Source organism: Pantherophis guttatus, chromosome 7, assembly GCF_059756535.1.
Source record: "Pantherophis guttatus breed Tessera chromosome 7, ASM5975653v1, whole genome shotgun sequence".
Lineage (NCBI taxonomy): Eukaryota > Metazoa > Chordata > Lepidosauria > Squamata > Colubridae > Pantherophis > Pantherophis guttatus.
The window spans coordinates 33,301,454-33,328,886 of record NC_142069.1 but is presented as its reverse complement, the minus strand read 5'-3'; the positions used below and the strand labels follow the sequence as shown (position 1 = coordinate 33,328,886).

Here is a 27,433-nt window from a genome sequence, read left to right as displayed (position 1 = left end):
AGAAAGAAAGAAAGAAAAAGAAAGAAAGAAAGAAAGAAAGAAAGAAAGAAAGAAAGAAAGAAGAAAAGAAAAGAAAAAGAGAAAGAACACAATTTTTGTATAGCACATCAAGATCACTTCCATTATATTGGTCGAGAAGAGTCTGGCCATTGGTTTATTTCCCGCTTCCCTGCATGCCTAAAAAAACTTCATTTTTTTCTTACTAGAGCCTTTCTCTCTCACTATAACAAATTGGGAGTCGAGTGGCACCACTTCTTAATTAGAAGATATCTGTTTGATGAATGGATAAAATATTTACCAGGAGGCAATGTCTTTGTATTTCATACTCCAAATCCTTAGAAGGTTGGAGGAAACCAAGACAGTGTCTAGAAAGCAAAATATATCAGATGAATTCTAGGTGCCACTTGCATTTTTAAATTTTCAGATTTCTGTGTACATTCTCTCTCTCTCTGTTTTGTTTTGTTTTGTTTTGTTTTTTTTTTGCAATACAGTTAATCCCATCTTGGCTATGGAAGATAAATAATGAAAAAAAAAACTCTTTTATATTGAATACAGGATATACTGGCTATATCAAGTTGCTCATTATTTGTATCATTGTCATGGTCTGAACCTTTGTTCTTGAATTCTAGCCCTAGCAGCCTGACCATGTCTATTTGTCTTTTAATTGTCTTGCTGCCATACAATTACATTACTACGATGTTTTAAATTATTTTACTTTTTTATTCTATTTTATAGCTTGTAACCCTTTGTAAATGACTAAACTATACGTATTTCAAATAAATGAATAAACATGATTTGAAAACAGCAATATAGGCACAGCCCCTTACATCACCTAAGTTTAATTTAATTTGTTATGCTTCTCCTAAGACGGTTTGTCTACTGCAAACTTTATTTTCTTTTCTCTTCTTAACAACTAATAATGTTTTTATTGTTAAAAATATACATTAACTTTATTCTTCACAATATGAGACTTTAAAAAATACAATTGTTTTAGAGCCAAGTTAATTCAGAAAATGAAAAACATTGTAGACTGTTCAGGGAGAAAGCTTCAGAGATGCAGTGTGTGAATGTATTACATTGCTTGCATCACTGTTTTAATGGTAGTATCTTCTCAGGATGATCGCTTGAAGGAACCATTGCAAAAATTGAAGTTGGCTATCAGCTGTGTCATGCCTGAACAACTATTCAAATACCAGGAAGATTGCCAGGCACATAGTCAAGCCAAGAATGCCAAGTATGTAGGCAAACCAAACAGAGCTCTTTGGCCAATGGGGGGAGAGGGGAGATAAATGGGCAGTTGTCCTATTTTATTAGAAAATATGATGTTCCAGATGTGAGGAGATTATGTTTGCAATGCTATTTTTCTGCTTATATTATATATATATATATACATATGTCCCTTTTTATAGTACATTAATTCTGGGAATATAATGGAGCATTTATGGGATGGATATGTCTCTTGCCCTAAAAAGATAATTGATATCTGTCCATGTATTCACTTGGCTATTTTTTGTCTACTATCTTAGCAAAAGCAGCTCCAGAAGCTATTGCTATTGCTTGTGACAGGTTATATTTACCTAGATATCTATTTCTAGATTTTATCTGTTTCATTTTATTTTCCCCCCCAACATGCCCTGCATGCCTAGCTAGTACTGGAGTTGTAATTAAAAATCTTTAGCACAAGTGGGGATGACAGTTAATTTCTGTTAGAAAAGCTGTAGCCTGAAGTTCAGCAAACAGTGATGTTGCAATTTAAGTGGGGTCTGGCATGTAAGAAAAGAGCTGCTATTAGTGATCATTGTTTTATTTAGTCCTACAGCTAATTGCTGGATACATTAGTGCTAGCAAATAATCCATTTGAAATTCTTCAGGGACCATCTCATTAAAATTGCCCTGTTTTTAAATTTTCAAGTTTCATTTATGTTCTTGTCATTATAGGAGTAAACTCTTATTAATCTGTGGTTGCAACATATCAGAATGAGCTGATAGCGTATTTTTTGACTAAGAGACTTAAGCAATTTGATTAACAGCTATTTTGTTAGTTGGAAAAGGTGGTACCTCCTGACTTGTATTGACATACATACTAGCTGATAAGTTGTAATTGTATGAAACTTAATTACTTAATTAAGTTAAAACAGATTAACTTCTGACAAATCTTGCACCACTTATTAGTTTTGTAAATGTGGGACAGGACCAAATTGCTTTGCCACAGCTGAATTCTTAAATTATTTTATATGCCGTCATACAACTGACTCTTCTTGTCTCATGATCTTTCATATTGGTAGGTTTTTTTTACAATTCTTGCAATGAACTAAATGGAAATTGGCTCATTTCAGTGTCCAAGATATGTGTAGATATTCAGTGACTTTTAAGGTGATGGACTGCAAATACCAACTTCTATCTGGAATACCAAAACATCAACTGCTATAGGAAAAGGAGTGGCAGAACCTGAGGATGGAGTAAAAAAGGGATCGGTCTATACTCCCTATGTGGCCACAAGTGAACTAAATCCAACTGTCCTTGAATTGGCCCTTATCTAACACTAAACAGGTGTTAACCCTTTGTTGAATAGATTCTATTCGTAGCCATGATTAGCAATACATCAGTTTAATTAGACTTTCACACAGAGTCCTGATCTTTCCTGCCAGACAATTGCAAATAAGCAACCAGTAGATATCTGAGTCTCTCTGGCAATGTAACAATGGGGAAACAAGCTTACCTCTGTTTCTACTCTTTACAATACTGTGCTTACTCTTTTGCTCCAGAATGCAAGCAGAAGATGAGCGAGACAAGAATGGTTCAGAAGAGGAGGATGACGAGAAACCAGGAAAGAGGATTGCAGGTCCAAGAAAAAAATTCCACTGGGATGAGACAGTGAGGTGTGATACTATATTGTTTGATACTCCACTAGAGATATTCTAAGTTACCATAGCACAGTTTAATAAAACTTATTTCAGATCTATCAGGAAAAAATATTTCTTGGACCGTTTTTCCTGGGATGGAGCATAGTCACAAATGTAAATCTATAATAACTAATGCATGCAGTTCTGGAGTGGAAATGAACTGCATGGAGGTAAAACAGAAATAAGGCTTTTAATCTCGGTTAATGTGAAGCTCATCTTTCTTGCTAATTTACTTGTTCCTAAGTGCTATCTAATATTCACTCTGTAGTTTCCTTTCACTGCATAAGGCTTTAGACACTTGGCTATATTGGCATTCTTGTCCCAGAATCTTTGCTTTTATTTGTAAAATTAGTGTCTCAGTAAAATTCTGTCCTCAGTATTTGATTTGTCTTAGCTCCTATGTGAGGGATTATCAGAAGAGAAGTTAAAAGGAATGTCAAAGAAATTGAAATAATTTTGCTTTATAGGCTAGAAATCTGAAATGTGCAGTGGTATTTGCTTTACATTTTCCACCAGCTTTATGGGTATGGAGAAGGAAGAAACTCATTTTCATCTTCCCTCTTCAACAATGGAATGGGAATGGGAATGGGAATAGAATGGAATGCTTTATTTGGCCAAGTGTGATTAGACACACAAGGAATTTTTCTCCAGTGCAGATTTGCTTATCTTCATTTCTTAAACCCAATTCTGTATTTAAGTAATTCATACAGTTTCACTTAACAAATTCTCAGTTGTGGAAAATTAGTATCTACCTGTAGTAATTGCAGTGTTCTTGAGTAAGAAATGTCCAAGAAATGGAAATGCCTGTTTTAAGTTATAGAAAAAATAAGCCAGAATACAAGAAACTGAAAAACCAGTTGCATTATATCATACAGAATACTATGGTTAACTAAATGTTATTGTTGAATAATCCTATTTTTAGAGAAAATGTGAAAGGTAAATGAGTAACTTTGACAAGTGATGCTTGAGCCAGGTTTATTTCAACAGGACTTTGCTGTGTAACCTTGTCAAGATAAAGCTGGATTGTTATGAGCTAGAGCCAAATAAAAGTCAATCTGCAGAAGATTACCTCAAGACATTTATGGAGACAGAGGTGAAACCTCTTTGGCCAAAAGGTTGGATGCAAGCTAGGTATGATACCTATTTAAGACAAATATTCTTATTCAGATTTTATGATATATGATCAATTAAGTTTTGTCAGAATTCAAGTATATGCTTTTTTCAGATCCTGGTTTTAATACATTTTCTGAAATAGTGTATATGAAATCATTAATTAGTGTTAGAATTTCCAAATTAGTGTCTGTAGGCCTTAGAGTAATATCTTGATGCCCGTGATCCTCCTATTTATTCTCTTTTCTTTTTAATCTGGTAATGTTACATTGCTGGGAAAGTGCAAAGATGATCCAGCCATCAGCAAATGGAACTTGCTAATTGCATCCCATGGTGCTTAAAATTATAAAATAAACATAAGGCATTGTTTTCTGGAAAATCTAACAATGTAGATGGCCACTAAATACAAATAAACATTTTTTATATTGCAAGGGAGGGTTTTTTGGGGGAGAAGTCCAGGGAATATCTTGTTGATTAGTTTGATATCATTTAATTGTAGTAACACATAACCCTGGTTTGTGGTGGGCCTACATATTTTTTAAGACATTAAGTCAAATAATCTTGCTATTGCGGCAAAATGTGACACTGAGTGAAATGTGACTTACCCATCAAATACAAATAAATCTGTATTTATACAGCTATTCACAATGTAAAATATGTAAGAAAGTGGTATTCTTTTTAAAATGCGAGCAAAAAATTTTTGGTGCCTGAAAGCTACACAACATTTGAACAAGATCAAATGTCCCAATGAATGTGGTCGGACACCAATTAGTCTTCAAGGGCAACCCCTTGTAAAGCTCATTGCATGAATTCTGTCTGGAGATAATGAAGACAAAGATGACTGTTGTCAGAGTTTTGTACTCCAAAAATATATCACAGCTGGTCTTGGTAAAGGCATTCAGGTTTACGTCTTCATCTATAGATCCAAGTGTAACCATGAATTGAAGAGAAACACCATAATTGTAGCCCTGGGCCTCTCCAACTATGACTGCTGGACAGTCACTTTGCTCTAATGTTGTCAACATCAACATAGGAAATGAGATGAACCTCTGTAATTCAGTGCCTCCAAACAGCCATAGGTGATCTGAGATGCTAGCATGATCAGTGTCAAAACCAGCTAAGATCTAAGAGAATAAGGACAGCTACACTCTTGCTGTCCAACACGTAAGGGTAACCTATTGCTGTTTCTGGCCCATACCTGGATTTAAGTCCTATCTGAAAATGACCAGCTAATTAATTTTACCCATGATTCTTTGCCTTGGATTCCCATAATAATCTCCACGATGCTCCATAAAAATGGGAGGTTGGAGATTAGGCTGAAGCCATCTAATATGGGGAAGTTGGAGACATTGTTTTTCACCACAAGCATTCCAGACATCTTTTCTATCATTTCATAGGATCTCTGATCAAGGACAGATTGTTAGAATCCATTCTTTTTTTTACCTTAGAAATCTCTATGTTCTCTGTCTCCTTATTAATTTTATGGAAGCTACTATATTGCTGGAAATTAAGATTATTGGTGTTTATCCTTTTAAACTTTAATAATAGTTTAAACTTATCCATTTAATTGTTTAATTCATAACAGCTTGTTTTTGGTATAGATAAGAAGTTTAAAGATTTTTTTAAACTGATCTGCTGTATGGTGAACTATGCACAGTTGCTTTGAAACACAAAACGACATTCTACCTAACTCCTAATCAGCCAGAGTAATGGAGAATTTATGGTAGTCTCAGAATCGGATAAATTTTTATTTTAAAAAATTCAATTTATTGTAGTAATCAGAGGGTAGTATTATATCAGTGTGGAACATAATAAATTGCATTAAAAATAGACCTAAAGAATTAAATTTAGAATTTTGGGTGGAAAACTGCTATTAAAATAACAACAAAGTTAGAAACTTCTGTCTTTGGTCATACTGTTCTATTTTTAGTATATACTATTGCCCAAATGTAGCAAGGCCTAAAATATTTATGTTTGAATGGCTTTTTATGGACTTACAGAGCTGCTCATTTGGAAGATTTAAAGCCAAAAAGCTTCATTCTCCAGAAACCATGTGGCCTGATAAGGTTAGGACAGGAACAGGAACAGGCTTTTTTTTTTTTAAGAAAATGGGCAAAAGAATACCTGTTCTTTTATACCTCCTCTTCTAGAAATGGTAGAAAAAAGCTGAATATTTCTGTTTAAATGTTGCTGAAATGGAGAATTTAACATGTGAGCATGCTTGATAATCCCTGTCTTCAATGTCACTTACACTGTTTGGCTATGAAAGGAAGCCTATGTGCATAACAGTATTAAGTGTTGATTTCCTTGTTAGCCAGAATCTTAAATGGGCGCTAAAATAATATCTCCTCTGCAGACATTTGTATTGAACCTAAATTCCTGCAGGGAAGCCAGTGTCACTAGAGCAACATTAACAGAATCATTTATTTCAGTAATGCCTGAACAGGGCTTCAGCTTTTTAAAAAACGAATTCTAAAGATTATAGCGCAAGGTTGAAAGTGGTTGTTAACAGGTAGAGAGCAATACTGATACAAGAACAACTGGGAACTTGCAGAATCTGTTAAAAAATGCATGTAACTTTGAAGCAACTTTAATTTTTCTCAACTATTTTAATGTACAATATTATTTAGAATCACAAGAATTGCAGGAATAATTAATTAATTACCCTTTTATTTCCCTTCAGTGCATGGGAAGAGTCAGTCTATGCAAGAAGAGCAGGTTGTTATTATTCATGTTCATGATGTGTATGATAAGGACTGGCATGTTAGGATATAAAAAATATTAAGTGCAAGGAATTCAGTACCCCAAATAATTATTTTGATTAGTTCTTTGATTTATAATGAAGGTAGTCTAGTACCAGCATACTAGCAATGTGAATATGTGTTCAGAGTGAACACATTTAAAGTGGCTTAAATTGAAAATGTCATTTTGATGTAACATTATTACAAATTATGATCAATTTATGAAACTTTCATAGCTTCTATTTGCTTCATTGTCTTGACTATTTCAGGAAAGTCAATCCAAATACATTTCAGTGTATTAATTATTAATCTTTCTTACTGCCTTGTTTCAATTGTTTGTAGCTTGATTGGGACAAATGTATACACATGTACACATCCACATGTAATCTTAACCCTTTTGAGGATTAGAAATTACAAATACTGAATTTAAAAGGTTGATTAATCAGTTGTATAATCGTTGGCCAAAAGTTTTATTCAAGAGTGATTAGATAACAATAACACAATCTTTAACCAACTATTAATATATATTTAGTGTGGACATATATTTGGCTCTTTATAACAAGTGAAACCTGTTTTCAGCCTGAAAGAGATTAGATGGAAAAGATAAATACAAGTCACAAAACTTTAGTCAAGGTAAGAAATTTAAAAAGCTTGGAGGTGGGTGGATAAGAATGAGCAGCTTACATACGAGAGTGTTCTAAAATTTGGGATTTTTCTTTATAGTGAGTTTACAAAAGTGTGTAACAGTAGCTATTATTAGGATAATAGAAACATAGTTGAACATGGCCATTTGGGTCAGTGGGTGATTGTTCCATTATACAAGTCCCCCCTCTGGCCATAGATGCTGATACCCTGCTTAAAGCAGGGATCCAAATAAAGTATTCCTGATAAATGATTTTATAACTTCTAACTGAATATGTCCAGCAGATTAGAGCTACTATCTCTTCTTAATCCTTAATAGACATTTTACAACTTCTACCTTAAAATCCTCTCACAATCACTTTTGTAAACATTTAGTAGCAGTTTATCTTTCTATAATTTAAATCTGTTAAATACTTTGGAATATAGACTAAGTCTCGGTATCCTTTTGATATTATCTCTGCTCAGTCTTCTCAAAACATAAATTGGTGTGTGGGTGTATTTTTTTATACAACTTACTTCTGGTTTGTTGGAACTCTTCTCGAAGGATAGCATTCAGAACTGAAAAATATTTGGGTTTCACCTATACAAAATAAAATAAAATTACTATTTTCTGTAATTTGTAAATTAAACTTTTCTTGACATAGCTTAAAATGATATTATCCACTCCCTTTTGCGTTCATATCACATTACTAACTTGCATTCAGTTTGTTGTAATGTTTCAAGATCCTAGTTTTGAAACATCAATTAATTTTACAAATGTTTCCTTCATTTAGAAAGTGTAGAACAAGGTCCTCAAACTTTTTAAATAGGGGGCCAATTCACGCTCTCTCAGACTGTTGGGGGGCAGACCAACTGGGTGGGCATGGTTAGGTGGTCATGTGACTGGGTCAGCATGGCCAATTTCGCAGTCCATTAAACAATACACACAAATTATACTTTAATTTGTTTTGCTCCTGGGGATATTTTATTTACTTTTGTTTACATGTTGCTCTTTTGGTTGACTTTTCTTTTTACTATATCGTTTTTTAAGTTGTTTAGGAGTCTGGTGGTCCACTTTAGGAAACCCAGTTTTGCAACAATTCTTCTCAGCCCCAAGGAGCTTACAGTCAACAAGTTTCTCTCTCTCTGTCTCTTGTCTCTCTCTCCTTCCTTCCTTCCTTCCTTCCTTCCTTCCTTCCTTCCTTCCTTCCTCCCTCTCTTTCTCTCTCTCTGTCTGTCTGTCTGTTTGTCTCTTGTCTCTCTCTCTCTCTCTCTCCTTCCTTCCTTCCTCTCTGTCTCTGTCCCTCTCTGTCCCCTGGAGGGGAAGGAACCCCTGAACTGGTGCTGGGTGGTGGGAATCTGACGTCTGGAGGCCGATGAGCTGCGCACCAAAGACCAGTTGGCTGGCGGAGAGGCAGGGCAATCCTGCTGTCCCCCCAAAAGTAATACATCTCTTGTTACTTGAAACTTGAAGACTCAAGGCAGCATGAATGTTTGTGTTATAGCTGCTGGAGCTACTAAACAGCACAGCACTCTCCCCTGACGACTGCCCGCTTGCCCTCCCCTCTGCCTCGGGCCCTGCATCCAGCCCGCGGCCAGGGGACATGGCACTTCCTGGCTAGTCCAGTCGGCGGGTGGGCGAGCAGGCAGCCCTTCAATCCAATCCTCAGCACAGATAAAATATGGCCAATACTCTGTTAAAAAAAATGTGGGTGAATGTGGGGGGGGGGGGGACCAATAAAACTTGATTTAAAAAAAAAATCCAGTCCTCCAGCACTCTGCTGGCTGCGTGGAGGCCCTGGGAGGCCTCCGTGCATCACATTTTTGGCCGGCAGAGTGCTTCTGGAGGCTGTGGAGGCAAAAAATGGGACCAGTATCACTCTGCCGGCCAAAAATATTGGCTTTAGCTTCCAGTTCCAGCCTGCAGGGCTCATGAAGGTAAAGCCTGCGCTCAGCTGAAGGGTGGGGGCCGGAGGGTGGGCGGGGCAATGTAGGCAGGGCAGCCTCATGATCCCATGCGGGCTGGATTAGTTTGAGGATGCCTGGTGTAGAATCTTCCTGGGCATATTTTATGTATGTGTGTTTGCATGTTCCTTTGAGTCAATGTTGACTCCTGGCAACTGCCTGGACAAGTCCCTGCAGTTTTCTTCGAAATGGTCTTTCATTGCCTGCATCCTAGGATTGAGAGAGAGTAATTGACCCAAGGTCACTCAGTTGCCTTAATGCCCCAGACAGGAATATAATTCATGGTCTTCCAGTTTCTAACATGATACCTTAACCACTACATCAAATTGGTTTTCACTGTTACACTTATTGGTCTGATTTTGGGGTCCTTTAATTCCTTTTGATGATAGATAGAATATTTGTTTTTCTGCAGTCATCCAGCACCTCAATGAGGGTTTTTCAGGATCTCTAAAAAATAGTATATACATGTTTGGCTGAGCCCTCAACAAGTTTCTTCAATAAACTAGAATGAGGATTATCAGATTCTGGAAATGTCATCTTATTTGAAATAAAGAGGCATTTCCCCACCCCTGACTATGTAGATTTCTATCTAAAGCATCAATTTTACCCTCCCTCCCTCTTCAGAGTTGTCAGGTAGAGCACATATGACTTCATGTTGTGGAGAACTGAGATGAAAATATACTGCCTTTGATTTATTATCTATTACTATTTTTGCCACCTTCACTGATTGATTGATTATATGTCATCAAGTATTTTCAACTCCTAGCAATCACATAGATTTTCTATCTCTTGTTTCTTCAAGTCTCCCAGTGATACATTGATCACCACCATAACTAAGCCCATCAATCATGCTACTCCTCTTTTTTCCTTTCCTTCACATTTCCCAGCGAGCTGGCTCTTCCTATTAGGTGTCCAAAGTACAGGTAGTCCTTGCTTAATGATGGTCACTTAGCAACCATTCAAAGATATGATGGACTTCCTCAGAGCTATTTAGCAACCCATTTCAAAGTTCCATTGCCGCAATCTTTACCATAGTCACATGATCTCATTTTGGGCTCTTGTCAGTCACTTTGCATTTACAATTGTTTGCAGTGTCCCATGGTCATATGGCAGTGATTTTTGGCAATTTTGCTAGTTTGTGGTTCCCAATTTCCAGCAAAGAAGTCCAATGGATAAAACTGACTTGTTTAACAACTGCAGCACTCACTTAACGACAGCAGCAAAAAAGGTCATAAAATCAGGTGGTCAGACCAATTGACCATTGACCACCTGATTTTATGACCTTTTTATGCCGCCCTGCTCCCTACACACACATGCACGTACAGCAAGAGTTCTACACCACTCTCAAACAGGTCCTCGGAAAGCACTCCTGTTACACAGGTCCGGATTCTAAACTCAGCAGAAGAGTCACTGGGTAACCCAGTCCAATGGGCACACACGAAGTTCAGGAAAGCAATCCGCGATTCAAACAGGTCAGGACACTTGGCACAAGCACAAGGCATGGAACTGGGCACGTTGCTCCAGCAACACAAGTGTTCAGGGCGAGATTAAGTACGCAACACTGGTACAGCCCTTCATGAGAGGCGAGGTTGCCTGCTCACAAGTAATCTAGATGACTGACATTGTGCCTGTCCTTAGATCAGGAGGGTGTGTGGACTCCACCTCCTTCTCATTGCTAATGGGCAGCAGTTGCTCCTGGTCCTTGTCTGGAGCTTCCTGGCCAACTTGCTGCAGCTGTGGCTCGCCTCGCTCAGCCTCAGCCTGCCATTCGACCAATCAACCCAGCTGAGACTGCTCTGCCAGGCTAGCACTCTCCAAGCCCCAAAACATTCAGCTTTCCTCTGCTTTCCTCTGCTGACTCACTCACTCTTCTCTGAACTCACATTCAGGGAAGCAACCACCATGACACTGTATGATTTATGACTATAATTCCAGGCTCAATTACTCTCATAAATTGAGGACCATGTGTAGGATACCCTTGGCCAATTGTGCCTTGTGTGAGAACAACGGGTTGATTTGTTCAGCAATGAGGACCCAGTTTGTGGGGGCAATAAGCTGACTTTGTATAAAAATATACAAAAGTATGAAGGCTATTGCTTAACGCATTGTAAGCCGCCCTGAGTCTCCAGAGAAGGGCGGCATATAAATCAAATTAAAAAAAAAAAAAAATCCATTGGTTTATTTTCTTGACTGTCCACAATATTCTCAAGAGTCTTCTCCAACACCAAAGTTCAAAGGCATCATTACTCTTTATATCTGCTTCTTTAAAGTCCAACTTTCACTTCCATTAAGCATCATAGGGAATACCATGGCTTGCATGATTTCGATTTTTGTAGCTATAGACAATGGGTGTCAAACTCGCCGTGTCTTGTTGCCATCACGTGATGTATCACAATGTTTATTTGTGGAGCTGGGGTGGGCGTGGCCTGCGCGTGACGCATCCAGCTCACAGGCCACCAATTTGACATCCATGGTATAGACACATTGTGGAATTTGAATATATTTTTCAAGGCCTTCATGGCTGGCTGCTCTTCTGCTGGTGCTAGCCTGCAGTGTATTTTTTGATTGCTGCTTCATTTACCATTGATTGATCCTAGTAGGCAAAAGAACTGTCCATCATGTTATCTTCAATTCTGATGTGACTCTTGACATGGGATATTGGTGGGATATAGGCTTTTCAGGCAGTATGTTGATTGTGCAATATTGTACTTGGGGCAGGGAAAGATGTTTTATTTCTTTTACTTAAAAATCCACAAAAACTGTGTATTTTTTTATTATACGAGAAGTTCCATATGTAGAGAAGATTGGAGAAAGAAGGGGAAGAGCATTTTTTTGAATACATTTTATTTTATTTGGAAAATTAAGGTAAAATGCAAACTTCAAAAAAAAAAGAATTTTTTTTTACAAAAAAAAACATAGACAAAACATTAGAAAAGAAAAAAGTGCATCAAAAAAGACAAACACACACACATATATTATCCCCCTAATTGAATAATGATAAATATATTGGATTTTTATTAATTCTCAATATTAATTCTCCCCCTTGCGAAGCAAACCCAAAACCTGTATTTGCAGCCAGTTTGACCTGTCATCTATCTACCCTGTTTCTCCCAAAATAAAACATCCCCCGAAAGCCCAATCGGGCTTTTGAGCACATAGCAATAAGGCCAAGCGCTTATTTCAGGGTTCAAAAAAATATAAGACAGGGTCTTATTTTTTGGGAAACACAATACTATATAAAGAGGCAAAATAGTTAACAGATGAACCAACAGCAAAGTTAAAATTCAGAGTTCTGTTAGCAATCTGTTATTGTATTTAATTTGTAGAAAGCGTATAGTCACCATTGTCATTATCTCTAATCTGTCCCGAATCAAATACCCTTGTTTGATTCTTAATAATAAAACTTCTTTTTAAGATTTTGGTTGAAAATATCCCAACAATTGTGTCTTATTCCACCTAATCATCTGTTGTCAATCCATTTTCCAAAAATGTCCAATCCAAATAATTTTCCAGTTAAATTTAGTAAATTGATTCCCCAATCATGATCAATCTTCTTAAGAAAGTCCCGTTCATCACTCATTGATTCCGTTAATCCCAAATCTGTAAAATCCATATCCCAATCAGCCTCTCCAGAAAAACCTGCAGTTTCCAAACTGAGTTCTTTTTCAGTTAAAACTGCCAATAGCAATTTAGATTCCAATCCTTCCAGTTGTGAGCTTGGTTTGGCTACAGTTGCTTGTGTTTGGATATCCTCCTTAGGTTGATTTAAAATTCTGTTACTTTGTCAAACTTTTTACCAAAGTTTTCAATCTGAATTTATAGATTAAAAAGCATTCTGTTTTCGAAGGCTTCCCAGAGGGCTTTAAGTTGGTACATTGTTTGTATTTTAATATAGTCCTATACCTGGGCACTCACAACCAGACATTTTGCTAGACTTTCCAGGACAGGGGAGTTAGACATCCATATAGAACATTGAGATAATATTTCTCACAATAAAGAAGGATGGGGGAAAAAGAAAATTTCCATGAAGCATTAAAAAATTTAAGACCAGAGCTTTTTAAAAGTTAAGAAAGTGTGAAATCCCTGCAGTGAAAATCTGATACAAACGTAAATGCAAACGGATCACTTTAACTATCCAGAAAATCTCCATCGATACGGAGAAAGCGAAAGTAATTCAGATAACAGAGTGAAACATGAAAAAATATTAAAGAATTCACGTTCAATCCAACAAGAGGTTAAAGTGAATCAGTATTCAACCAATCTATTAACTTTTAAAAGAAAAATCAAGCTAAAAAAGAAAATACAAATCATGCAGGTAAAACCCAGGCGTGCTTAAAAAACCGATCAGCTGAGAAGAAAAAGGGAGACCCAACTCTCTGACTGCTCCTACTGGAAATTGCAATCCTCAAGATTCCTCTTCCCAGGAGGGTCTACAATCATTCAAGATTCATTTTGGGTCTTTCCTAGGTGCTCCCATTCAGATCTAGGAAGGACTGCCAAAGAACCCGTTTTGGCAGCAAAATCAGCTGTTCATTGGCAGGAGAAACAAATCCCCCTGGCACTCAACATGCCATCTTATGAGAAGCGGGAAGAGCATATTTTCTGCAAATGGTGTTAAAACTTTTAAGAGAAAAGAAAAATTGATCTTGTTCCCAGTGGATATCTGGTTTGTGAGTTTATAGCCAATCTTTGCCCATTGGTATAAGGATATAAAAAAGCTGTGGTATATAGTAGAAAGAACACTGCATAATTTATTGTGGGATTGTGTGTTGCAAAATGGGACCAACCCAAAGAGGTTGACTGTCAGTCGTTTCCATTAGCATTGACCTTTCTAGCAACTAGGTAAGTCAAAATGATACACTATAGAATTATCCATGAAATTAATAATTACACCTAATCCAAAAGAGCTGAAAGTTGTATTTCTGGAGCTTTGTGGGTAAGAAGACTAACAGGGATAATAACATTCACTTGCCTGCTGTTGGTCTTCAGAGCTCTTCTTAATTGTTGAGGGGCCCTGTCAAATGTTTGGAAGGTAGTTTACAAAGTTTCCCAAAGATGAGGCTCTGGACTAATTCAGGTATTTACTTGTGAGGTGACACACATTTCCGTAAGTATGACTTTTTATAGTCAACTCAGAGTATGGAACTTTAGCAGTATAAACCGTAGCTAGTTGTACTGGAGCTCCCTAATAAAAACACAAAGCAAGGGTTCACTTTCTTTGTATCTCTGCTGCCAGAGATAGATCTCCTCACTGTTCCTATTTATACAGGTGGCACGGTTGGAGTTTGAGGAAACAACAGGGTGGTGGTGGAGGGATAGAGATTATGAAAGTCTGTAAAAATGTCTCCATTGTACTCTTTATGCTTCAATTCCTTCTGCTCTCTGCCAATCAGCATGTAATACTGAAATTGCTCTTCTAAATTTTCTGAAGTGCCCTGTTTTACTAATCCATTCTTCAGTTTATCAGAAAACTGGTTTATTTTCAGTTTATCAGAAAACCCAAAACTGGTTAATCAAGGCAAAATAATTCCAGTATACATCTCTGACATACAACTAAAAATCAACTACATGCTCATGAACCTGATTGTTTCCTTGCTTCAGCTTGTACTTCTCTCAATTTGTGATGTCTCTTCTGGCCGCAATATCAAAAGCAGCTCTAAATCTTTGCATGAAATTCTGGTAGTTATCTAAGACTGCATCATTGCTCTCAATGAGCGGAATTGCCCATCAGGCTGCTCCTTCCTTCAACAGGCTGAGAACGAAGGCTACTTTACTCCGATCAGTTGGAAATTCTACTGGTCTCTTCACCATGAATAATTCACATTGAATAGTGAAAGTCAGGAATTGATCCTGTGCCCCACTGAACTTCTCCAGCAGACTTCCCAGGAGATCAAAGTAACAGTGGCTGTGGGGCAACTTGTGGGGCCACTCCCAGCTGAGGTAAGCTTTGTCCCAGATGCTGTGCTCACTGTATCATGGCACTGTGCAGATTCGTTATTTCTATATGTAGCTGGTGTTGATGCTGCAATAATGCCTCGGCCTCTTGTTGTGCAGACAAGTTGCCTCAAGGATCTGTTGTCATATTCCAGGTCTTGAAGGCAAGTTTTGATGCCTCTGCTGAAAGACAAGATTGTTGTCAATGCTTTGAGGTAGACAAAATAAAAAAAAGAGGAGCAGCTTTGGTTTCAGGAATGCTATATTGTGCCAGGGTACGATAACAATCCTGAAAGCAAATAAATCTTATACCAAACAAAATCAAAGTGGGATTATTTTGAATTTCTTTCTCATGCTTTCTTTTCCAAGACTGAATAGTCTTTTCTAAAACCTCTCCCTCTCTTAATACATTGTTGATCCCTTCCCCTTTCTCAGGGCCATTTACATTCCATCACGTTGTGTCATACAGTATCTATAAAAATAATTCTCAATTTACTTTTGCAAATAATTTACTTTTTCAGCCAACAGTGCAGCACTATCTGCATATAGATGTACACATTTATATTATCAAACAATCTGTTACTATCACTAGCTTATTAACAAAGCATTCAACATACATTTATCCATACATTCTTTTCATAGTGGATGGCTGGATTGCTGGATGCCACAGTTTCATGTTACAGTTTCATGCCAGACTCTCAGTCAATGCTAGATCTGTATGGCTGAACCTGCAAATGTGGTTTACATCACAGAGATCTGATTTACATGGAGATGTAAGCCTGTTTGAGATTTTCCTGCCAGGTTTCTAGCTGCTCCAGTAGCGTCGATATAGCAATTGGGGAGGAGGTAGAGTTGTAACTGTTTGTAAAAGTTGGCAGTGACCAGAAGCACTTCCTCAGAGCTGGCCAGGTGAATATCTGTATGATACATTGGGCTTTAGGGAAAGGATAAGTGCCCTTTCTGTACCATCTGCTTCAGTGACCTGCATATGTCTGCCCAAGCTTCTGGATTTTTGGGCAGTTTGGTGGTAAAATTCCCTAGACTGCAATCTCTATTTTCTACAGAAGAATCATCTGTAGAGAATTCATCTCTTCTGTAGGGACCACAGATTTATTCCAGATTTTGGGTCCAGCTTGCAAATAGATGGCCACACATTAAACCCGGTGTTTACCTCAGAACTGATAGAATGTAATCTGAGTATGGAGAACATTGTCTTTACTTATCATTTTCATACTATTTTCTATCTAAGAAATGCATTATCCACTCAACTGATCTCTACATGGTTGGTAAATCAGTTAAAATATATTACCCCAAATATTAACAAATTCTCAGACTTTTCTGAGGATGCGTGGCTAATTTCCAAGCAACCTTGCAATCAGTTCTGCCATGGGCCTTGCCAATCTCAGGAACATGGAGCCAATGTGAGTGTTGGAAGTGATTGCCCTTAAGCAGCCTCTCCTTCCTCACAAAGGGTTACTTGATTTATGGGGGAGCTACAGGAGGTAAAGACACAGGTAGAGCAACAATTAAAACAATGAAGAAAATATGTGATTGATGATAGTTGATACCCATATTGAGGAATATATTACAAAATTAAGAGTGATGAACTGGAGTTATTTCTTCACTCTTAATTCTGATTTCAGTGGCTGTGCCCAAGATTACCCTTTTCCTTTTAGGGTGAATTGGAGGGAGGTCTTTTGCAGACTATTGTGATTTGTTTACAGTTGTTTTGCAGGTAAAATTGCTTGCATTCACTAGGAATAGAACTCCACTTGGATATTTTGAGAGTTATCTTACTCCTGTATCTGGGTTTCCTTGGCCTTATTGCCACTCTTCTTTTCTTAGGCAAGTGTTTGGTGAAGGTGGTGAGGCATCAGTTACAGACAGTCCTAGAAAAACAGATTTTTCCACTTTACTTTCAGGCTTCAGGCATGAGTGTGGTTTGGAAATGGTGCTGGTCACCCCAGTAGAGTACCTCTGTTGAGACATGGATGGAGAGAGAATGTTTTGTTAAACTTCTCAATAGTCATAACCAAATACCTCTGGATATGGTATATTTCTAACTGCCTATAAAATTAGTGCTTGGAGCACTGCTTGGTAGTGATTCCATTTTTTCCTAAGTGAGTGGTTCCAGTCAGCATATGAAGAGAAAGAAGGATAGTGTATGTGGTTGCTCCGACTGATTAGTGCACTAGCAGGCCTTTTTAGACTGGGAAGCCTGGTAACAGTGATTCATGCCCTTATAACCTTGTGTATTGCTACTTTGTGTAATATATTCTATAAGGGACTGCCTTTGAAAACAAACTTAAGCTTCAGCTGATCCAAGATGTGCTAGCCTATCTGCTAATTGAAGTTAGCAATATTATACTTATGTGTTAACAGTTGCAGCATTGATTGCTAGTTGGCTTCCTTCCTCATAACTTCCTCCTTTTAAAAGGTTGTTAAGGGTCTTTTTCTTCCACAGAGCATTTGTGTGCCAATGATGTGAAGGTTGCCAAATTAGTTAGCTATCATAATGTGGTGTTTTTATTTGTATTGCTTATTCTGTTGAATTTTAACAGCTGTGAGTCTATGAACTAGATAGCATTAGTGCAAACAAAAACCAATATTTTAATACCCCGCACTGAAATTCTGGTAAGACTTAGGCACCCCGATCCAATTCTTTCTACTCTTGATTTTGAATATTTTTCCCCTTGCATATGCTACTTGTTTGAAAACTGCACATATTTTCTTTTTTTTTTTTTATTGAAAAAGTTTTCAAATACAAATTTTCCCCCCTTTTTTTCCCCCTCTCCCTCCCCCTCCCTAACCCCCCCTCCCCACCCATCCCCCCCTGTGACTTCTTCATAACAAAAAAAAAACCTAATTCATAACAGATTACTTACTCCCTCCTCTAGATATTGACCTTTACTTACTAAAAATATTATTAATATTATAACATCCCCCTTTATCCATACATTTCAGAAAAGAGAAAAGAAAGGAAAAAAAAAGACATTATACTATGACATTATAGAATAACTTCTCCACTTTAAAACTATACGATAAGTCCTACTTTAACATTTAATCTTCTATTTATATTACTATAACATTTCAAAGCGGCCTTCCCCATAAAATCTAGTTTAACATTTATTCCACTCTATCCATTTCCTCCACTCCCCTAAATATATCACTTAAAAATCCCTTTTCTTAGACTAATCAATCTACTAACTAGCTTATTCACCCACTATCATGCAAAATTACCATACACAACATTTCTTAATATCTTTGATTCACTGCCCACACTACTTAAAAATATGTGTCTATATTTTCCATTATATCTAAATAAAAAAAAAGAAAAGACAATGACTTTAAATTTATAATCTATATAGTATCTTCTTTGAGGTCTTTCCACTGGATTGGTAGAACCAACATCCATAATCGGGTAACATAGCTTGCTGGTGCAACAGTTTATTCAGGATCTTCAATCATATCTGCCCCCATCAGTAGTAAATATCTTCTTATATATATAAAAGTAAAAACAACCACCCGAGTGACATTATAATTATATTCCATAGAGTAATAATTGTGGGTTTCATCAGGATTATTAATTCCCATCATCGTAGTGGGTAACAACCCGATCTTCTGCATGCCCCAGCATAATTCTCTTGCCTTGTGATTCAAGATAATATAATATGTTTATCAACACAAAAAGAAATTCCAAAATGGATAATTCAAATCCATCAGTTTAAGGCTCGTTTCACGTCCCCAGATTACGGCCATGCAGAGATCTGCCACAATCCTCAGGATGATATTAACCAATACGTCGCCTCTTCTGTGTTTACACATAATCATTCATATTTTAAAGTCACTGGCTTCACTGTTGCCTGATTTAGAAATTTCTATTTTTATGCCACCTATTTGCACATATTTTCAATAACATCCTAAACTGCACATATTTTCAATAACATCCAAGGATAAGGACTCTCAAAGCCATTTCAACACCTGTTCTCTTCTCTCCTCTCCTCTCCTGTCCTTTTCTTCATTGTTAAGATGTCTTTCAGATCATTGTCTTGCTGAAATTTCCAGTCTCTTTTCATTGAATGGGGGAATTTGTAAGTAAGTGTACATAAATAGTGTGTAATTTCAAATTTGCAGAAAGTTGTATTTAATTTTGTACCATATAGAAGTTGTATCAACTTCAATGAAATATACAATTTGACAGGGGATCTAATAGTTTATGTACAATTGTAGATGTGATAGCACTGAAACAAAATAATGTCATGTTTCAAAGTGAGACTATACAAACTGCCTTCATTTACAAATCCTTTGCTAATGAGTAGCTAACAATCAAGCACTAAGATAGGCTGAGAGCCAAATGTGCAAGTACATGCATCCTTCAGAAATATATACAAGAGAGCGGGGTCTTGCCTGAGAGCCAGGCAGCTATAAAGTTTAGTCCAGACTAAAAACTTAACATGGGTTCAGAAACACCTTATCTACAACAGTTCTAAGAGTCAAATGCCAGGGAGGTTACTGAGCCAGTTCAGGACAAGGAGCTAAGATTCAGGAGACAGATTTGGATCAAAGGACATAAAAAATCAGATCCAAGTTTGGTGAGTTCTCAGCAAAGAGGCCAACCTGGTGATCGTTCTTCATTGACCCAGATGCAAGTGTGGCTCATTTATAGGCATTTGTGACTGCTTCTAAAGGAGCTGCGTTGCTCAGCTTTCCAAATCATCCAATAAGCTCTACTCCTGCATATTATCTGCCAAGATTAGTCTCAATTGATTGTTTGGCAACTCCTCAGGCTGACAACTTGTTGAATCAGACCCCTTGGTGTCTTACTCCTTTGAGATTCTATAAAACTGGAGTAATGATGGCACTGGCCTATTTTGTTTCTCCATTGATCTTTAGATCAATAGGGGCTTCAATGGGATTGACAGCTGTGGGTTCTGGAAAATCCAGACCATTTAGGAATTCATCAAATTTGATAAGGCTTGAAGAGCAGACCAACTTGATGTCCCACAAACTGATAAGGGGGAATGATGCCTTGAAATGCAATTTCTGGCCTGATGGCCTGAATATAATAGCAGGGAATTGTGACTCCCCTAATTGCCCCCTTGGCCCAGAACTGAAAATAAAGTGAGGATAACACCCTATTAACTAAATGACAATTTGGGATAGAGTCATGGCCATGGAATTCTGAGCTGACCGTATTAGAAGAATCTTACTATGAATGCTCTTTGAGGCCTTCAGATGTGCTGAAAAAATGACAATTTTCAGTTGTATGGTTTGGAATAGGAGCATAATAGCTTTGGCTGCACTTTCTGGCAGGGTGGATTTGATTTAAATCAAACTGATTTAAATCACGATTTAAATCACTAGTCAGTAAGGCTTGATTTAAATCATAGTTTTCTACATAGACTAATTCTTGCTGGTATAACTTTAATATGCAAGTAGATGAAGATTTTTAGAATAACAACTTTTCATATTAGTTTTTTTATCCCCAGTTTAATAGGTTAATCATTCATATTTGGACAACTTTTCTGTTGTACTTAGGAAGGAGAAAAATAATCATTACCTTAATAATAACAATTTAAATAGATTTATTCAACTGAAACAATAACATTACAGCATATGTTATTTGCTTAAACAAACATCCATGTTTGTTAACTAATCTGGCTAAACAAAATATATATATTTTAAGAAACTTAGACTGTCAGCCCAGCCTACACATGAAAAACTTAAATACTGTTCTCTGTAGCTCACTCGTCATCTTCATCTTCTTCTTTGTTCATAATCTGGAAAAGAAAAACAAGCTTTCCTGCTTTATCGGGTCCCAAACGATTTCTCAATTTAGAATGAATGAGTCCAAAGGAAGAGAATATTCTTTCAACACCTGCAGAAGAAGCTACTGCTGTTAAAAGTGAAATCATTACTTGAACCGTATCTAAATCCAAGTGCTTAAGTGACTTCCACCAGTTCACTGGTGTGACTTTCTTTAAAATATCTTCAGCAAACATATATTTCTTGAATGGTTCCCCCTTAGTTTTGAAGTTTATTATAGTTGGCATTACAGATGGATGATTGCTGGATACCCATGTCATAGCTAACTCCTCTTCCTCAGCACTTAAATTTTGACCCTGATACTGGATATTGACAATATTTGCCAAAAAATGAGCTGGAGACAGTACTTGTCCCATTCATTTTTTTAATGCTTGTAATTTAATTCTGTCCATGTGTAGTTCTGTTTTTAAGTGTTCACTCAGTTCCTTCCAAATTTCAACAGCATCAGCAATAAAACAGTTATTTTTCTGTATTTTGTTTAAAGCTTCAGAGATGGGTTTCAGGATGCTCAGCATATGTTCAACATTTCTCTTAAGCCCAATGTTGAGGATTTTGGCCGTGACAGTGCCATCTATTTTATCTCAATTTTCTTCACAAACTGTCACCAGAATAGGCCAGTTCTTGATATACTGCTCAAAACAGTCCACCACAGAGTTCCATCTAACATCTTGTGGGAGCGTTAGCTTGGTTCCACCCATCCTTTTCAGAGCTGCTACAGCAAAATGATTGTTACGGAAGTATTTAGCAATTTCAACAACATTAGTCTTTATTTCTGGAACACTTAAGTCTTTGGCTAAGAGGTGCAGCAAATGAGCACTGCAACCATATGTTATTAGCTTTGTATTCCCTTCCTGCTCTTCTAAATTTCTTCTCATCTTGGATACATTTGCCGCATTGTCTGTGACCAAACTGCGTACTAGACATTTGAATTTTTGTTCACATGTTATTATAGCTTTTACTGCCACTTCTTGTAAGTATTCTGCTGTGTGTGCATATCCTGACGTATCAATTGTTTGTGCAAGGAAGACTTTCCCTTCTTCTGTTGTTATACAAGCACATACAATAGGATCATTGTGGACATTACTCCACCCATCAATACTTAGGTTAACAATTCTACCCTCCAGAGCTGTTGCACATTGCTCCATTTCTCTGTCATACACTTTATCCAGCAGTTTCCGTGCAACATCTGCTCTGCTGGGTGGACTGTATCCTGGTCTCAGTGACTGAACCATATTAATGAAATGTGGGTTCTCAGTCAGACGGAAAGAAGAGTTCGTTGCATAAACAAACTGGGCAATTTTTTCATCAATTAACTCTTTTTCTAATCTGCTAGTTTTTATCACAAACTTATCTATGGTGGTTCCAGGAGGGAAGGGTTTTTTCTTTCTTTTAGGTGATAGTGATATGTGGCTGTGGGTGTCTGATGATGATGATGCTAATGAAGCACTATCCTGAATGGATAACTCTGAAACTGTAGAACAGGAGGATGGTGATCTTGAAGGGGGATAGTTTCCAGAATCCATGAATTTCCCTAAACAAAAATGTCAGCGCTGTTATTTTATTGTTTATACAATTTCTGCTTATTATACACAGCACTGCCCCAAAAGGAATATTTGTTTTTCTTCATAACTGTACCAAATGACAGTAACATGCAGTAATAATAAGAAATATAATTTTGCTCAAACATGACAGTTCAAGGCAGTCTTTAGAAATATGATTCAATAAAAATGTTTACCAACCTGAAGATCCTGCCTGTTCAAATGTGTTTCTTTGGTCATCTTCATCACAGCACTTCTCATGTAGAGTCTTGATAGTACAGTGGTTTAGTGCACCCTGTTATTAACACAGCTGCCTGCAATTTCTGCTGGTTCGAATCTCTCCAAGGCTCAAGGTTGACTCAGCCTTCCATCCTTTCTAAGGTAGGTGAAATGAGGACCCAGTTTGTGGGGGCAATAAGCTGACTTTGTATAAAATATACAAAAGAATGAAGGCTATTGCTTAACGCATTGTAAGCCACCCTGAGTCTCCGGAGAAGGGCGGCATATAAATCAAATTTAAAAAAAAAAAAAAAATGTTACCTCATTCGGGCCACCAGGCCTTGCATTTCTTTGTTGCAGTGTTTGCAGTTTGCACACATGCCTGCCTTACCGATAGGTAAAGGAACTTCATTAAAATATTGCCAAACTGGGTCTCTTTTACGGCCTGCTGCCATTATAGGTTTTTTCCTCCAAGGAAAGAATGTGATAAACCTCAGGTCATACACACAAAAAGATCCAAAGACTTGTCTGTCTGTGGCTGTGCAGTATTGTGCTCAGAAAGTTTCACTTTCATTTTGTACTGCTTGTCTGCTTGCCCCTTCCTCCTCACACTTAGTTTCACTTTCTTCTTGTGCAGATCTATTCCACTCCAAACAATCAGAAAAATATTGTTTCTATTCTATTCACTGAACTTCTTGAAACTTAGCACTGAAGGGGTTGATTCTGTATTCATAGGTTTGTAGAACAATAGGATTAAGGTCTTTTTCTCAACTCTGTTCATGTTATAACATTTTTGCTGTGAAGAAGAGGCATGTGATCTCTGCTGAGTCAAATTCAGTTTTGAGAACTGCAAAAGTAAACCAAGCATCGGTGATAATATCTTGTAGGCAGAGAAACTGCCCAATAATTTTACAAAAACCTCTGGAAGAGCATGACATTGTGAATGGATTAATGGAATTTATTTACCAAAAAAATTAAACATATATAGCCTTATTCTACATAATTAAAAAACTAATCTTTATTTCATGATGGAATAACCTTTGGATGGTAATATATTTTCCTCAAAAAGCATTTTATTTTAAAAAATCTGATTTAAATCAAAAAAATCCGATTTAAATAAAAAAAATCCAATTTAAATAAAAAAATCTGATTTTTTTGACTTTTTTAAAAAAAACATTGATTTTTATCCACCCTGCTTTCTGGTTATATGTGTGATGTAAAGAAAAAACACAAAAGCAGTATGTCAAGGAACAGACTTAAATCATGGTATTTATGGTAGAATCTTCAAAGCTATTTCTTATGCCCAAGGGTTGATTTATTAAACAACATGCCTAACATTTCAAAAAATAATATTTGTGATTATCCATTACGTACTTTTGATAATGAGAGAAAACTGTTTTACGGATCAGAGTTAGATGGAACAATAGAAAATAGAATTTTGAAGATATATTATTTAATCATCAAGAATGAAGCATTAGTCATTTCTCTATTACTTCCATCCTAAGACTGGTATCATTAGGCCTTCTATCAGTATTTATGTTCTTTAAAGCTAGTTGCTATTTGTGGTTCAGTACTTTTTTACAGAAAAAACTAAATATATGTCATATATGGTGCCTTATATCATTTTACAGTAATCCAAACAAGAGTCAGTGTGTCGTCGCAATCCATTCACATCTGCCCTTGTATTGCAGTTTAGGATTTGAATCCCTTTACAAACCATGGTTAAATATTACTGTTTTGCCATACCTACTTTTGGGAAGATTCTGCAATACCCTGTTTCCCCCAAATAAGACGTCCCCTATAATAAGCCCAGTCGGGCTTTTGAGAGCATGGCAATAAGGTCAAGCATTAATTTCAGGGTACAAAAAATATAAGATAGGGTCTTATTTTCCGGGAAACATGGTACTTAAATTTATAGTAATTAAAACCAGTGACATTAATTAATGATATTCTAGGGCAGTGCTTTTCAAATGAATTGTTCAAGTGGGTAACATACAAATAATTGTAAATATATAAAATAATAAATAATCTTGCGGTATATTTACTATTTTTGCTGCTCAGACAGAGATTTTGTGAGATGTTCCTCTGCTTCTCAACAAGTGTACAGATATTTTTCATTGATTAATATTTTTCAGAGATTGATCTTGATTAAACAGTTACAATATTGGCCTTCATAGCAATGCTGAAGTGACAAGCATGGTTTCTTAGGTCACTCTAGAAATTTGCAAAATTACAAAAATTGATTGGGCAAGTTGTATTGCATGATTCAACACAAAAAGCTTGAACTGTTTGATGTTTGACTCACTGCAGCTGAATACTCCTTTGTGAGGAGATGGGTGCTAATATCTGCTACTCAAAATTTTCAAACTGAGAAGGAAATTTTGGTTGAGAGGATATGAAACTTACAGGATTGTTTGATAATAATTGAACTCTTAAAATAATATGCAAGGCAGGCATCTTTGGGCTCTTAAATGTTGAATTGTATTGTGTAGTAACTTAATGTGTAACTAGAGTAAGAGATTTCAAAAATAGTAGCCTTGTGGAAGAAGATCCGCCAACTTTGGATCAGACTTATAGTTATTGAGGGAACATTTGATATAATCACTGTTTTGCAGATATAAAAAGATTTCACTGTTTGTAATTTTATTAATTATGTTGCCATTTTGGTTTTTTTTTATAGTTGTGATTGGATTTATGTAATTGAGCTTCACAGAATCTTTGGGATGACATACAGATGTAACAAATTAATAAAGACAAATTTAATAATTTTTATATTGCAGTCGGTTTTATATCATCTGATTTAATTATTGTTTGTCATCTGTAGATGATCCTTCATTAAGATATTTATAAGTGATTGTTTTTATGGTTTGCTTGCTGCAGCCCCCTGCTGTAGCCTATATTGCAGAGGGCTATCAAATTGTAATTTTTGAGTATATTTGTCTTCAGCAGCCTTCTTGTGCCAAGCAGGTATACACATAAATGAGTTCATGAAATAATTTTTGAGAAATAATTGATAAATTTGATAAATTACAATTATTTCTTCTCCATATGTCTCTCTACAGGATGCTCTTTAAAGAAAGCCGAAGTGTTCATAATCATCTCACATCTGCTCCGTGAGTATAATCTCAATATATATACTTTTCCTGTTTATCTGCAATTCTTTAATCGTGATTGTCTTAATAATTTATGTTTATTACAGCGGTTATTATTGTTCGGGTTGTTATTCCATTGGTAATAGAAATTCAGCATTCTAATGTATTATGGCTTATTCTTGACATTTCTAAAATATGAATTTTACAAACAGGAGGTATGCAATACATTTCCTTAAACATTATATGAAATTATGCTTTAAAATATGAAAACAACTTCTAGAGCAAGTAGTTAGCTAATCATTTAATATTAAACATATAACATTGCTATTCAGTTGTAAGAAATTAATACTGATTTTTTTTTACATTTTAAAAATCATAAAGACACACTTGTCTGAGGATTTCCACACACCACATGATACTGTATTTCAAACAATTGCTTCTAGATAATTATGCATATTCTTACACCCAGTTATATTTGTGAAAGGGGGTGCTGCTGTAGAGTTGGATTATATGAAAAACAGACATATAAAGTTCCTCTCTAATGGTTTGCTCTCCTTCATGCTGTAATTACTCAAAATCCAGGAAAGTAGTCGTTCTGTGAAAGACTTAGCTTACCTATTTGAATATTCCCAATAATATCATTGAAACTATGGAATAACTTTTTAGGAAAGGCTATTAATCTCCAGGGCATGTACTGTTTCCCCTGAAGATTGTTTTGTCTTATTCTCAGAAGCACTTCCAATTTATTTGAAAATAATTCTGGGTGTAATCTGGTATAATGTTGTTGTTCAAAGTGGCAGTACTTCAGCAAGAGTCACCTGCTAAAAATCCTGAATTTAAATAAGTTGTTTCACATGCTGTTTAAATGTGCATATTCTAGATTTAATTATCTTTCTATCTAGCAATAAAATTATAGCAGTAAATTTTCAATTGGACCTAGTGCTTGAGTAAAAATTACAGATACTCTTATAATTATCTTTGCACTGTCCTCTTCAGGGCAAAGAAGAAGGTGATTCTGGCACCTAAACCCAAAGGAAAGGTAAGTAATTAATTATTAATAAATAAAGAAATAATACTCTGAGATATACTAAATAAAGCAGCATTTCAATGAAGTATTTTATTGTAACTGTTTTGCTTGATTCTGTGGGCCACCCAGAGTCATTGGTAATTGGGTAGAATACAAGAATAATAAATTATTATGATGTTTGGATAGGATTTGGCATTTTTATTCACCTATTGAGTCCTTTCCATAGCTGTACAGTAATCAACTCTACCAGAGTATTTATAGCTTTGTGATTTTCTATTAGTTATTATCTGTTCACAACAATATGAAAACACAGCTTCCAGTTCTTTTCACGTTCTTCCCAAGGACCAATAATAATAAATTATGTTGAAGTAATCTATGCTTAGATTCACAGTCTAAGACTATGAAAACTTAATAATTCCAAGTCCTAACCAATGACCTAAAAATTATTAAGGTACCG

The 27,433-nt window shown here is 36.4% G+C and overlaps 1 protein-coding gene across 2 annotated transcripts in view; it reads left to right on the top strand.

Annotated features, from left to right (window-relative positions):
• The window catches only part of UBN2 (ubinuclein 2), a 69,685-nt gene that overhangs the window by 23,717 nt on the left and 18,535 nt on the right, over positions 1-27,433 (top strand). For both annotated transcript variants that reach the window (XM_034403018.2, XM_034403019.3), the window contains exons 9-13: positions 1,116-1,234; positions 2,766-2,879; positions 3,891-4,034; positions 25,920-25,970; positions 26,946-26,988. In XM_034403018.2, coding sequence (XP_034258909.2) covers positions 1,116-1,234; positions 2,766-2,879; positions 3,891-4,034; positions 25,920-25,970; positions 26,946-26,988 — 471 coding nt within the window. The remainder of the gene's footprint in view (positions 1-1,115; positions 1,235-2,765; positions 2,880-3,890; positions 4,035-25,919; positions 25,971-26,945; positions 26,989-27,433) is intronic.